The 15,192-nt window shown below is 36.1% G+C and overlaps 1 protein-coding gene across 1 annotated transcript in view; it reads right to left on the reverse strand.

Moving 5' to 3' along the window:
• HMGCLL1 (3-hydroxy-3-methylglutaryl-CoA lyase like 1) overlaps positions 1-15,192 on the reverse strand; it is a gene marked incomplete at both ends in the record, with an annotated part of 174,807 nt that overhangs the window by 17,176 nt on the left and 142,439 nt on the right. Inside the window, 2 exons of the mRNA XM_084202550.1 lie at positions 7,958-8,146; positions 12,544-12,607. Coding sequence (XP_084058676.1) covers positions 7,958-8,146; positions 12,544-12,607 — 253 coding nt within the window. The remainder of the gene's footprint in view (positions 1-7,957; positions 8,147-12,543; positions 12,608-15,192) is intronic.

A 15,192-nucleotide genomic window follows, 5' to 3' on the forward strand; every position in this document is an offset into this window, starting at 1 on the left:
AAACATTAAATAAAAAAAAAGACAAAATACTGGAAAACCTGTCAGATTTTGAGCCTGAACACCCATGTTTTCATTTTTCATTTTCTTCCCATATGTAAGTCTGATTTATCCATTTGTGCAGTATGTTTTTTCATTTACAATAGTAAGTAGCTGACTGCTCACAGTAGCAATATTATTAGATTGAATGCAAGGTTTTTACCTACTTTCTCAAAGTAGACACCCTCTTTTTAAGTTTTCTTCAGAGGAAGAAAATTAATATTTTGCAGTCTGCTATTTTGCATAATTCACCTGCCATTTTCCCCCTAACTTATTTGCTTTAAAACAGAGTATTATTCACCTGTCTTGTTAGCTTTCAATCTCAAACAATTCTATTCCCATGCTTTCCCAATATTATGTACTTCTTTGTCTCCAACATCTGCTTTTTTAATTGCTAGGTTTAGCTAAAAGTGCTATGTCATTTCCACAGGGAAGGGGGAATAAAAGGAAACAGAAACAAAAAGGCAAATTAATGTTTTCTAAATAATTGTATTTTACTGACAACATTTTGCCTAGCTTGCTAACAATTCAAAAGCACTGTTCATACTTTCAGACCCAAAAAATACCCAGTGAGTGCCTGGGATAACTTAATTCTTAGAAAAATCCAAAAATAGAAATACCCTTACTTAAAATACCCTTACTTAAAAATACCCTTACTTAAAAATATCCTTACTTAAAAAACAGGCATGTTGCAGTAGTCTTTTGCTTTACCTAAAATTTTGTGTATTCCCATTCTCTTATGTTTGGTCTCAAACATTTTCTTTTTCATGTTTTAGAATATTACACAGATTTCCACTTACAAATTGTGCTAGCTATCCTGTTACTCACAACTGAAATCTAAAATTTGAAAAAATATAATTTCTACAAGTTAGAACAATTACCCTTAACGTGAGCATTACAGTATTGCAAATTATTCATTTAAGCTGGAAAACCTAGGATCCACAAGCCAATATATCCACAACTCTGCTGATGGGTGCTTTCCAGCTTAAAGTTCTGTTTCATAACTCCATTTGCTTCCTGCCACTTAGCCAACTTTCCACTTATTACACGCCTCCACACCTTAATGTGAACTTCCAATGCAGAAAACTGCAAATTATTTTCTAAAAAATCAAAGCATATGATGGCCATTGTACATCCTTTGTCTTCTTTGGCAGTGATTGCCTTGAAGAATTTCAGCAAAATTCTTAAGCATGACCAGCCCTTCCTGAATTCTGTACAGCTACTCTCAGTCAAGCTGAATTTTTTTATGTTTTCCTATCTGAACCTTGAAATTAGTTTCTGGAGATCTCTGTTAAGTCTTCTGCAGCTTCCTGGTATATATTTGTAAACAGCAGAGGAAAACAAACTTGTCAGGTCTGCTGAAGCCTTTCAATTTCTATGCTTTCCTCAAAATGGGGATGCAAGCATATTAAATTTTTTTTCAATATCCATATTCATATGGCAAGTTTCTCCTATACTCACATTGTGCTTCTTAATGTCTTCAGAGTGCCAGGTTGTGCAGGATAAAAGAAATGCAAAGTTACAGGGTTCAGATAATTTGATTAGGCACATAAGTATTTTGATCATTTGCTCACTCACATACCTTAGCTTTTGTAATCTGAAAAGTAGATTCTACACAAAACTTGAAATCTATCCTGTTTTTAAATTTCAACTTCAAAAATTAAGTTTTAAATCTTCATAAAAACTATCTGCAATTGTCTGATGATCTTCCTCTGTTTTTTTCACAAAGTAAAAGAGATAAGCCTTTTTCACAAAGAAAAAGAGATAAGCCTTATTTCTGATTTACAAATAAAATTTAAAAAGTAAGAAAAAGCCATGAGTTCAGTGACATGTCAAATTAGGAAAGGATGCATGTTATGGTTGCTGTCTCCTGTACCTCCTTAATTCCACACAGTATCTCCCTACTAGCTTAGAAAAACAGCCTGTAAGACAGTGTTGAAATTTTAACTGAACTGTCATGATTATTTTGTGCTCTGTTAAAATTTAGTTCAGATATAAATAATTTAATTGCCCGGTAGTGAGTGCCTCAGCACACTGCTGAAAAACCCCCAAAATACTAGTATCATTTAATGCATTATTGATGCAAGGATTTTGGCAGGTCAATACAAGTTCCTTTTGTCAGTTACTACAGAATTCCCCAAAATCAATATTTTTTTGATGTGTGTAGCAACAGACAAATCTGTCTGGACCAGCTTCCTCAGCTAAAAAGTGCACATTCACTATTACAGGAGGAATTCCTAGCACAATGAGTACATGCTGGGTTTCACACTTTTTCACAGCTAATTATCTGTTGTCTCTGCCTTAAAACAGAAGTGTCAATTCATTGTACTGCACTATAGCTTTGGATGATTGTGCTTTTCAGGGAAATAAAAAGACAAGGTTGCTTACAAATGAAGAATTATAAAGTATTGGTTTGGGGTTTGGTTTCTTGTTCTTTCTTGATCAGTACATAAAGCTTGTGAAAACTGAATTAAAGATATTGGGCTTATAACTTTTTAAAACATAGTTTCATAAAACTGTACTTGAAGAAAATTATCCTGTTGCTTCTTTTCAAATCAAGAGATTAACTGGTGACTACATACACATTTGTATGTATAATTCAGTAAAAAGGCAATAAATAACCAACAGAAACCCTGAAACTATTAATCTGGAATAACTATACACGTGCATTTGCCTTTTTCCCATTCAGCCTTCCACCACTTCCATCCATATTTTCATGCCATTTTACCATTATTTTATTGAATCACTCCTCTTTTCTATTCAGCTATCTAACTTGCTTGGCTTCTAGCTGTAACTACTAGTCCTTCACTGGGACAAACTAGGATGAGCCCTTATCCTTGTAGATATCTACTAAAATGTGCCAGACTAAAATATGCCAAGCTAAAAGAACTGGCTGCAGGATACAAATGTCCAGTGAATTTTCTAGTACAGAAGTGTACATATACATCATACATATGATGCATTTATTTGGAAATTCTTCACTATGAGCAATACAGGTATATTCTCTTATGTCAGTCACAGAAATGCAGATCTGAAAACTTAAGAGGAAAATGTCAGTGAACGTAATTGGCACCTGAGAGAGATGTTTAAGTGCTGTCAGACACCAACACCAATTTCGCAGGCTTTCTTGGGCCTTTTATTTACCATCAGAGCTGCAAATGGAGAATTGTTAGGGCTTTGTGTACATCCAGACACCAGGAATTGCTTTCTGAATTTAACTGAGTAGGAATATCTTGCCTCTGCAAGACAAAGCCTCCAGCTGAGCTCCAAGATCAAAGCACATGGGACCTGCCAACTTCACTGCCTGCTACTAAAAGCCATCCTAACAGCTCAAGTTATTGGTTGCCAGTCCCTTCTCTAAAGACTCGACTGTCCTAAAAAGCAGCAAGGACAGACAACTCCATAGAAGAAGGCAAGCAAGGAGTCCAGAGTCATAGCCTGGCAGGCAGTGGCAGCAACATCACCAGAAAAACAAAGCCATGAAGCTGAGTCAAAGATTCAAGACTGGAATCAGGTCTGGACACAATAAACAGGATCAGACAAGATCAGCCAGGTCTGGGGGTAAGCCAGTAAGTCAAGCCAGCAGGTGAGGATGAGAAGGAGAACCAGGGAGGCTCCAGATGGCACAAATGCAATTGCAATGCTGCAATTGCTGCCATTGCAAGGCAAGGGCCAAGCACTAGAGCTTCAGGTTTAAAGCCACTGCCAGATGGAGAGGGAGCCTGTCCTGAGGATCCTTAGCAGCGAGCAGCTCCTGGACAAGAGATCTCAGCAGCAAGCTGGCCTCTAACCTGCGTCTGAAGGGGGCCATGACAATGACAGCTTGTGACTTCAAGCAAGTTCAACAGCTATAAAAACCAAATCCTGAATTTGAAAAAAAATTTAAAAAAAAAAGGACAAGATGGACAGTTACATGCAGGAGATAGTTTTGGGTGGAAAATTCATCTCATCTGATGTTTTGCATGGAAGTTCATGTAAATCATGGAGGAGGGAATTTTAAACACAGGGGTTTTGTTAGCTGCTTAACTTAGGCTCTACCATTTCATGCTGCTGGCTGCTGTAAGCTCTATTCCTGTAAAAAATGATCCTTGTAAATTAATAAACCATGAACTTCAGCACCTACATTCAGATTCCTCTCCTGTTTCTGGCAGTTAAAACAGCCAGGCCAATACTGAGTGCCTTTGAGTGAACCCAGATTTTACTACATGAAGAAACTGGATGCCCAAAAATATGCAGTTTAGTTAGGATCTCCAGCATACACCAAGAGACTAGAATCAGTTTAGTTAAGTGATGCAGGGAAAAGGTCAGCAGTCAGCCATTTTTATTTGGATTTACTTTTCTTTTAAGTTTATTTCATCTTTAAAATTCAAGTATCTTAATAAAATGTTATTAAATATTGTAATCTCTTGAAAAGGGGGTATATTATGTTTGTAATAAAAACCTCAAATCTGGATTTTGCAGTCTGAACCTTGAAAGTTTAACTAAAGGCTTGATTGAATTCTGGTTTTAGTACGAAAGCAGAGATTTTATATTAAAAATATCCTGTTTTCTGGAAAAAGACAGAACTCATAAAATGAAGTTTCATTTGGCATGTAATCAATCTCATTCCTCTGTGTCCAATAGGGTGAACATGATTACACAAGGTGATAGAAGTCCTTGGTCTTTCTATGTCATTAGGGTTTTATAATGGTTTTCTCTAAGTTAGAATTTGATCCTCATAGTGTAGGGATCAGTTCATTTTAATGAATTAGGATAGCAATTTGTATTTGATCATATTCTATGGTACAATCATGTGGTTAGTTCTTTATTCAGGTATCACAGCCAGACAGATATCCTCTTTACCTCTTAGCATACTCTTTCTCTTGTTTGAATGTATGTTATAAAGACAGAAAAATTTATTTCTGGCAACTACACAGGTTTTACAGGAAAAGAGTTCTTTAACACTTCCATTAAACACTTCCCTTTCCACACCCATTCCATACACACAACAGAAGTCAATTGTCAATGAAACTCAAAACTCCGTAGATCTTAGATAAGGTAAGGCCTACCTTACCAGGGCCTCTCCAGAAAGAAGTTTCCTGACCCATCTTTTTACCCTTCCTTGGAGGTCTGTAACAATTTCCTATAAATGTTTTACTATTTCTGTTAGCTACACTATGTGCTTGTCACATTATCTAATGCACACATGTAATTTTACTCAAAATACCATAACCTCTAACTAGATCTCCACATCATTTCCCATCTTCTGAATTGTCTTTTTAGTAAATTCTATTCTCTGGTAGTTTTATATTAAGCCATGTAACCACGAGCCAGTCATGTTTCTACTTTAAATGTTTACTGTTTTCTTTTGAAGCATCACTTCATGTTACTCACATTTTTACACAGATTATTTCATAAAATGAACTTCCTTTCTATCTGTATTATTTGCTTCAGCAATTCAAAAAATTACTTATGCTTTAAAAGTTGGCTAATCTCTCTCCATCTTTCACTACCTATACTTTAGCTAAAACAACATGTATAAAACTGAATACTGAAATTGCAAGACTACTGCGCTCCTAATTTCTTATACAGATACGGCCTGTCAGTTCTAGATGACTTTGGATCAGCCCCAAACAAAAGAAAATATTCTGGGTAGTATAATCCTGCATGAAACAATGTGATCTGTATAAAAAATCACTTACTGAATTACCAGCAACTCTTTCCACTCGTAGGAGATCTCCCATTGAAGCAATGCCTGAATTAGTGCAGAGCGATTTGTGGCTTTCCAGCTGTCATTCATTAATTCTTAGGAAATACAATATACAATACAACAGTACTCAGCCTGGGGTTGTTCAGCAATGTCTTAGGAAGAGTGTGATTTGTCTGCTGAATGTTCTTTAAACTTGTTTTCAAGCAATTAGTGTAGCCTATTATTTCTATGACCCCCCAAACACATTTCACTCTTGCTGAAATATTGTGTCAGTCATGCAGACCCATAAATGGGGAAGGGAAAGGAATTGTGTCTGAGAAGAGTTTGGCTGAGGAAACAGCAGCTGAGTTGAAGACAAGGGGTTTTATTCCAGTGCTCTGCCCTTCCTGTATCTTTGGCAGAAAAGAAAGCACAGGCAAGGCTGACATCAGGGACTAGAAGTGACCAGGGCACTCTAATTCATCAGCTTTAGCACTTCACCACAGCTTACCTGCAATTTAGGAGTCCCTGTTTAGAAGGAGCATTGCTTTAGAAGGAGTTATAATTCACTGCTAGCTGCCATAGGTTTTTGACCAGAGACAAGAGAGGATGCTGTTTGAGGATCCAAAAGCCCGGGGACCTTCTTCTACGTGAGCCAAGGAGCTGCTTGCACAAAGCCAGTCAGAGAGACTGTGTAATGCCTGCTTCATCAAGGACTTTTGGCAAGCTCTATGACAAGTTCAGCTCAGCCAAAACCACTGCACCTTTAGACGTGTACTTTAGGAGACCTTGACAACAGAGGGAAGTTTTCTGGTGGGTCTCAGGCACCCTTGCCTTCCCAGAAATATGAGAAGGTTGCATAGGAATTTCTTTTTAAGTCTTTTGCTCTCTTGAATTTGCATGTTAATTATCCTAAACTGCACATTAGGTACCAAAGAGATTATTTTTTTCCTTTAGCTCTTACACAGTTGGTTTAAGAACTAAATAAAAAGATAACAAGAGGTAAACATGAGAAAAGAATCACTTACAACAAAAGCTGGAGTTAACACAGCATAGCCATTGTTCACTGTTTAGTAGGCACCATGACAGCAATTATTTAAAGGAAGAATTTGAAAAACAATGCTTCAAGTATTTTTATGGCCAACTCCTCCCATGCTCAGGGGTTTACATGCTTTTAGCTATTGCATCTGCAACTGAAGCTAACTGTGAAATTAGCAATTTATTTATCCCATGGCACATACACACATTTGTAACAGTAAAAGTGAGTAAGGGTGAATAGTGAATGCTGTGAGTAAAAGCTAGAACCTTTCTTACCAGATTTTGTCATTCCCTATTTAATCAAATACCTGTGGATTCCCATGTTGAAACTTTCCTTGTTCCTTCTTGTGGCGTATACCACTAACACTGTAAACACAATTGTGGCTAAATAACACAATATGAGCTCTGCCAAAATAACAAGTCAGAAAAAGGAAACTTTGACCTTCAAAATGACTGCCTGAACTGCATGGAAACAGAAGACATCATTAAATATAAAATAGAAGAATAAAGGCCCACAATTTGTAAATAGCTAATGACTCTGTAACACTTAGTAAAAGTAGGTCTCCTTAGTAAAGCAAACACATTTTAAGATATTTCTCAAGGTTGTATCTTTACAAAAACTACATTAGAACTTGCAGTCTATTTTCTGCATTGTGTCTTATTCTGAATCTCTTATGGAAATTAACTCTGATAATTTAGGCACAAATTTGAAAGTTGATTAAATAAGATATAAAGTTGTTGCTAACCTTACTTGGTTGGCATAACTGATAAACAAAAAAGAATAATGAAGGCATATGAATAGTGATAAAATTATCTAGACTATTCTGTGTACATAATTAACAATATTTTAGATTTATTCATCTGAAATCAAGATGTAATTACGCATTATTCCATTTTACTTTTAGACACATTCACAAAGTGGAAATTTTAGTTTAGTGGAAAACAAGCATACAGCTGTTCCTAAGAAAACTGGAATCTGAGATATCAGAAAAGAATTACTGAAGGCAATCAATATATAAGGTTTGACATTTCCTGGTAAAAGCGACAGCAATGATACCAGTAGACAATCCGATGTGTGGGGAATATTCCTAAAGTTTAGTGAGTTTCATTTTGCTCTTCTAATGATTTCTTTAATGGCAGGATTTTTTAAAATTGCACATTGAATTTAAATAAGAATACTATTATTGCATATTATAAAAGAAAAAACCAAGTCACCTGCATGGCTGTGAGGATATTGGCTAACGCCTGGCCATACGTGTCATGACAGTGAACAGCAAGAGCACTCAAAGGAATTTCTTTCATAACAGCTTCCAGCATTTTTTTCATACTTCCAGGTGTCCCCACACCAATTGTATCTCCCAGAGAGATTTCATAACAGCCCATACTGTACAGCCGCTTAGATACCTGATTGGAAACAGAAAAACACCAAGAGGTAAAGATGAATGAGTATAAAATAGGGTCAAGAACAAACACTATAAAGGACATACTTCTGAAAAGGTTTTAGGTTTTGACCTACTGAGGTGGATCCATTTACCAGACAACCCATATTCATTCTTGAAAACTGCCATGGAAGAAGAGCATCCCACAGATAGTCTTATTTCAAAATTATAGTTCTGCTACATTCTGTACGTGGAATAGCTAACCAAGTCAAATCCATCAAAAACTTGCTTTCTAACTCTCCCACAGAATCCAAACGAGCAAAATTTTAAAATTATGAATGAAGTTTCTGTCAAGCCCTTTCCTAACATTTTCTTCTCTCTGAGGACTTCCCACTTCCCATAGTTTTCTCGATGTACTTTTCAGCTTACAAGTTGTGCAGGGTAAAGACCTGTCCTTTTGTTTGCATATTACATGAAGCCAACAAAGATAATAAAAAATTGACAAAAAAGCCTCACTTTTCTTTCTCCTGGCACTTAAAAAAATCAATGAAAGCTGAAATTTTAACGTGCTGCAGTCTATTACAGATATTGCACTAATTTTGCAATATCAATTTTGCTTGGTTTTCATAAAATCAAACATTAAAATACTAACAAAGCAAAACTGCAACTTAATTAACATTCAGTCCTTAAGTTTTGAAAATTTTCTTAAAATCAAACAAAACCATATACAAAAAGATCTTACTTATGTAAGCAGAGCCCTAAATATTTCTGGAATTACGTCTTCAAGGAGTTCTTTGCATGAGTGAAAACTGAGGTCTGGCTCCATAATTTTTGCATGGAGAGAAACACATTCAGAAGCACAAAATCATATTTTCACTGAAAATATTGGGAATTGAATGCAGGCACTTTCCATCTTATTTTTGTTGGACTCATTTGGAAAGATTCCGCCTTATTTTCAGCTGCTCAATTTGTTTGTCCCCTTTAGGATTCCCCGCTGTGTGTGAAAGATCCCAAAAGACCACTCCACTGGAACGGAATCCCAGTTTAGAAACTAACTGTTTAAAGATGAAAAAATACAACCCTCTTCCAAAAAGACATCTTAAGTCACACTGCAGTCTGCTGTTAAAACAATTCCAGGACTCCATCAGTGGGATTGCTGTGAGCATGTCTGAGGAAGCGGACAAAGCGCTGCACCAGCAGTCTCGGAAGCACTGGATTAATATTGCTGTTCACTTAATTCAAAGAACAGCTGAAAAAAACAGCTGAAAAAAAAGAAAAAGTCTGAATCATCCTGTTTAAGGTTTGGAAGTGCTATGACTATTGCATATGTGGTAAAACTGTGCTTTAAAGTCAGATTCTCTTGTTCATATACACATAAATTCAATGTACATTTTAAGAAAGGGATATTCACTGGAATGCAAAAGGGATTCATCTCACAGCATGTTTTTATATCACCAACATATGGCAGGCATTTTAACTAGACTACTGTTGTAAGAAAGAAAAAGAATCATCTGCAGTCAGGGCTGGATTACATTCAGTTAAATCCTAAACCTTAGTGTTCCTTTAAGATCAGGGCAAAGAACCGTACTGCATTTTTCCCCCTCTTCTTTTTAATGCACAATTCAAAGTTTTTCTAGGTAAGTATTTCAGTCATAACTTGGACTATATAAACTGCTAGAAATCATATTGCATTCACTTCTTTTTCACAATCAGTCCTTAGGTCTTTCAGTATCCTAAATGAAGAGTTCTGAAAGATGGAAGAAAGGCTGAAACTTTGCAAGGTGAGCATCATCACTGACTCGTCATGATCTAAACTGAAAAAAGAGATCTATATTTAATTTATAGCTTGGAAGCTGAATGGGAGTTTTTGTACTGAATTTTCTCTTCTACCATAGTAGAAGGCAGCTTGTTAGTTATAGTTTTGTAAGTTTTCAATATGGATTTTTGGGAGGAGAGTGTGGGAGAAGAGAACACATTGTTTTTTCTATGTAATCAGGATGTGATTATGAGCTTTTAGCTTTGCTGATTGAACAGGGTTGTGTTCTGCACCATGAGTCTTGTGCTACTCCCTTTGGAAACATTGCTTGACACCAAGCATTGATCAATATGGGAATTGGGGAACCAGCACTGCAACCTCTTGGGCATGTGAACAGTCCTACTCCTGGAAATAATATCAAAAACTATACTCCTATATTGAATACAAAGGACAATAATCCAGTTATAGATTTTTTAAGCAACTAACAATCAAAAAAACCTGCATTTCTTGTGCTGCAAGGGAAACTTTAATGATCAAATAATATTCAAAGAATAATAGATACATTTTCCATAGTTTAATCAAAATGCATCCTGGATAATATTTAATTTAATTTAATTAATTCACTGCTTTAGGTTAAAAGGAAGCTAAAGACAGAAATAAGCAAGCAGAAAGACAAAACCAGCCAAATATATGATGGAATTATATGATAATGCATTATACAACTGGCTTCAAGGATGTTATACAGTGTTTCTGAAAGCTTCCAAGCTTTATCTGCCTAAAGTTGAAATACTCAAAATACACAATGATAAAAGGTTAAGCAGTAACTTCCTTTCAAGAATCAGCGGAGTAATAAGATAAGACTAGAAAATGTATTTTAGGATATGAAAACTGTTTGTCTGTTTGTTTTAAATAAAGAACCATACAAATAAACCTGATAGATTCCAGAAGTCTGAAGGCATCTGAATTTTGCACTCACTCGATAACCATGCGTAAAGCAGTTATGCATCTAGTATGCCAGAAATTAAGGCAGTCTGCAACAATCTGTAATAATGCATGTAGTCTGAAATAATCCACCTCTTCTAATTACTTTTTGCTTCAGATAAAAAATATTTTGCTTAATAAAAAATGAAAATGGTCACTGTTACTGACTGCAGGAGAAACTATCCAAACCTTTCAATCATAGCTGCTGATTGCAATCCACAGTCAAGGGAGTCAAAATGCTCCATCCCAAAAAGATGATGACCAGAGCAGCAGCTCTCTGAACAAGTGTAGCAACTCAGCCAGTAATTTTGGTAATGCTCATTCTGTGCAGGTATTTATTTAACAGCTATCAGATGCTTTATATATACAGCAGTGCTTGCTGAGTCTGGGATGGAATTAATAAATTTAATGTGGTAGCTTTTATCATGAACATATACACAGTCCTATACAGGTAAGCAAGATGACACTTTTTAGGATGAACATAGAAAATAAAATAACTGTGTAGTAAAAGTTTGCAGGTCTGGAACATTAAATAGCAGTCCCACTGGCAAACTGAGAAGGAGCTCTTCTCAGTAAAAGGAGCTTTTCTCAGTAAAAAACAAGCAACACATGGAAAGAAGCCTGTTGGGGAACACAGTAAGCAGTATGTCATCACTGCTGTAACTAAAGCTGTGTCATTTCTAACCTTCACTTCATATTAAAACAAATACATTTAGAAATACTGACAACATTCCAAATTTGCTTTTTTTCCCAAAGAGTCTGAGCATGTGTTGATGCTGTGGGAGAAGTATTATCACAAAGTCCATCTGGACGGTATACTAGAAGAAGATGCAGGAGAATAGGACCTGAAAACCACCCACACAGAACATATCAGACAAATGTTGATAGTTGCTAGTGCTACAAATTAAAAAATATTGTTCTGGATACTCTGCTAGATCAACAAAAATAGGTGATTAAGTGTAGTAGAAAAGACAAGTCTTTCTCTAGGTGGAAGGCCAGCATGCTCTGTCTTAAGCCTCTTGGAATTTTTACTCCACTTTCTTTTTTTCCAGTCCATTTAAGCTTCGATGCCTTCTTTCCCCTCCTGCAAAAATTTTACATTTCTGTTTCACTCATCTCCTCTGGAAAAAGGGCTGAACTAAGACATCTTCTTCCTTATCCTATATTCCAAATGAGAAAAAGGGGCAGGGAGGGAAGGTGCAACTTATTCCATCGTGGCAACAGAGCAATTTAAGAAATCATATTGCGGGTGAGTTTTGATTCATGTCAATCACATGACCCTCACCAGAAGCACAATGACAACACAGTGTGCTTACTCCAGCATAAAATGGATTTAAAAAGCAAAAAGCTGTGCAGGAAACCCTCTTGTACAACATAGTCCACTGACATATGTGCTTGAGTCTATTTTCTTAAGTAATTTCTTACCTTCTTGCTAGATGAAATACTGCATAATATTTTTTCTCATGACTGATAACAATCGAAATATGCTATTTTTCTCACATAAGACTGTATATGGTTAAGTGAGGTTATGCACCAAGTTTTACTATTAGCTAGGTTTTTTGCTTGTTTTCCTTAAATTTTATCCATTAAAGATCTTTTTATGATTAAGTAGAGATAATTACTTATAGGCATTTTTAAATGTATTTTTGTTTCATTAAAAAGACAAGCCAGAAATACACTCTTACTTCTGCCACTTTGTCCGGTACAACGTTTCCTTCATATGGGCATCCCAAGGCACAGGACACATACCTGTAACAAAAAGAACACACAATATTCTGGTTTATATATATATATATATATATGTGTGTATATGTATTAAAAATTGATTAAATATAATTTTGAACACTTAAACCAATCAACATAGAATAATATTTGAATGAGAAGTTAAAATTACATCAGATGGCAACAAAAGGTTTATTAAATTTCCTTTCAGATCACAGAACAGCAATGCAAATCTTTATTTATGCTCAATATATGCTACGAGTTGTAAAGGACTGGAAACGTGGCCAAGTCTATAATGTTGTAGGAGACTTGGTTTTTCTTGGTATTTCCATCTGAAGTTGCAAGAGTTAGCTCAAACTTGGCCTTGCCTTGCCCTCAAAAGGTATTCAGAGGAAGGTATTACTTTCTTCCTTGCACTACTATCCATATCATAGTGAGCAACCATGGACACAGACTCCTTCTGACAGCCCCACCATCTCCTCAGAACTGTAATGAGGACATAAGTCATCTGAACTGTGGTGAATGAGGAACCTTTCATGCTCTCTCTCTACTGGCATTTCTGTTCCAGTGCCCCAGAAGAAATATAGCTCCATTGTAAGCTGTAATTTAGGCATGCCTTGGGACAAGAAGAAACTGAGAAGCCAAACTGTGTCCCTCAGCAGCTATTGGCTCCACAAAGAACAAAAACTGAAAGCCACAACCAAACTTCTGTTGTTCAGCCCTAATGCTCTATTACATAGAATTCAGCTTAATTTTCCTCTTTTTAATGACAATTAAGACCCATGAAATTCTAATTAAATTCTAATTGTTTATCTTGAATTGATCAGGAATATGATTAAACTGAGCAGAAACATCCAGTCAAAATCAAAAGTGTGACTTTAAAAGGATTTACAACAGATTCAGAGGCCGGCAGAGCCCCAGTCCCAGTGGGAGGTTGCTCAACTGCTTAATAGGAGAACAAGAGCCTTCATCGATCTCCCATCGTTCCCTTTCGCTCAACACTGAAGGATATAATGTAAAATTATACACTGTTTAATGCAAAAGGGATTGAACAGATGCCAGTTTGTATGTAGTCAAGGTCCGTGGGGTAAAGGATGTATTGTTTCTTTGCAGTTGAAGGAGAAACTGATTGATAGAATGTGAAATTAGGATCAGTAACAGGCAAAAACAAATTGTGAAAAAAATGTTCATATATTAATGCATAGAGCATATTCCATCCCTAATATGAAGGCATGTTACTAGAAGTAACAGTAAGAACAAAGCCAACCTTAAATCTAGAAAGAGCTTGATTAGCTCTGACAAAGAAATGGAAATGAATTTTGTTTCCACAAAAGTGGTTGGCTCCATTACACCCTGCTCATAATTTTAATCCAGATGCCTACTAGGCATGATTTCAATTATCTATATGTCATTATGAAAACCAGGTTTTTGAAACTCGGCCACAGAATTCATTAACTATCAGCCCCAATTTAGATGTCACTGTTTAAATTGCAAAATTCTGAATTTTCATATCTACATTAAAGATAATGTAGCTACTGTTAACATTTAAACACTGTCCTGATTTTCAGTGACACATAACTGAAAAGCAATTCAGGACAATTTCCTAAATTTTTTTATGCATACAGTTTTTCAAGTGAAACTAAGCGTGAAGAATTTCAGACCCAAAGGATTGCTTTTTACATAATACTGCAGTGCCTAGAGCTAGTGACTGCATACACCTACTGAAATTATTTTCAATATCAGCCACAGCACTTTTTATGAAGTGATTAAGAACAGCACTAAATTCTAAGTAAATGCAGAACATATAGTATGTATGTGCACATGTTCCCTTTACTTACGTATCTTTACAGGTTCCTAATGGCTGCATATGTCAGATCAAGAAGACATGCATTTGGTAGTGATAATGTGGTATGAACGACATCTGGGATGGAGTAGGGCAAACAAAAGTAAAAGCAGGCCAAAAGGTATCTAGAGAACAACAGAATACTCCCTGTGGTTCACACCAGAGAGCAGAAACTTGCCTGAGCTCACATAATTCAGCTGGGCCTGCTGGGGTTTGAAAGTATGTGGTGACCTGAGGAATCTGCCTGCTACAATACACAAATCTGTTTGAGATTATGAACTCTCTGCATACTTACACCATTGTGCCTAGACTGACATTTTAAACAAGGAAAATATGGTAGATATAATATATCTGGGCATCTGATATTCAATATTAAACTGGAGAAAACAGGGATTACTGAAAGAATTTGACAGGAAAAGAACTTCCTACCAGAGAGACAACAAAGTCCTGTGAAGAATGAAAAACCAAATTTTCAATAGAGTTCATCAAGAATGAGCTTGGCAGAATTTTATCTAATATTTGCACTTAATGAGTTGGAATAAAAAGTAGAGATGCGGTGATTACATTACATTATATTTGAAAGTGAAATGCTTAAAATGCAGCTGTAAAAGAGCAAAGTACACTCCAGACATACATCAGGATAAGCATTTTTAATAGAGGACATAAAACAGCAGACAATCACAAAATAAGCTGACCTGGAAACAACTCACAAGGATCACAGAGTCCAGCTCCTGCACCCTGCAGAGCACCATTCCCAAGAGTCCCACCA

The sequence above is a fragment of the Fringilla coelebs genome (genome assembly GCF_963513975.1).
Source record: "Fringilla coelebs genome assembly, chromosome: 3".
Classification (NCBI taxonomy): domain Eukaryota; kingdom Metazoa; phylum Chordata; class Aves; order Passeriformes; family Fringillidae; genus Fringilla; species Fringilla coelebs.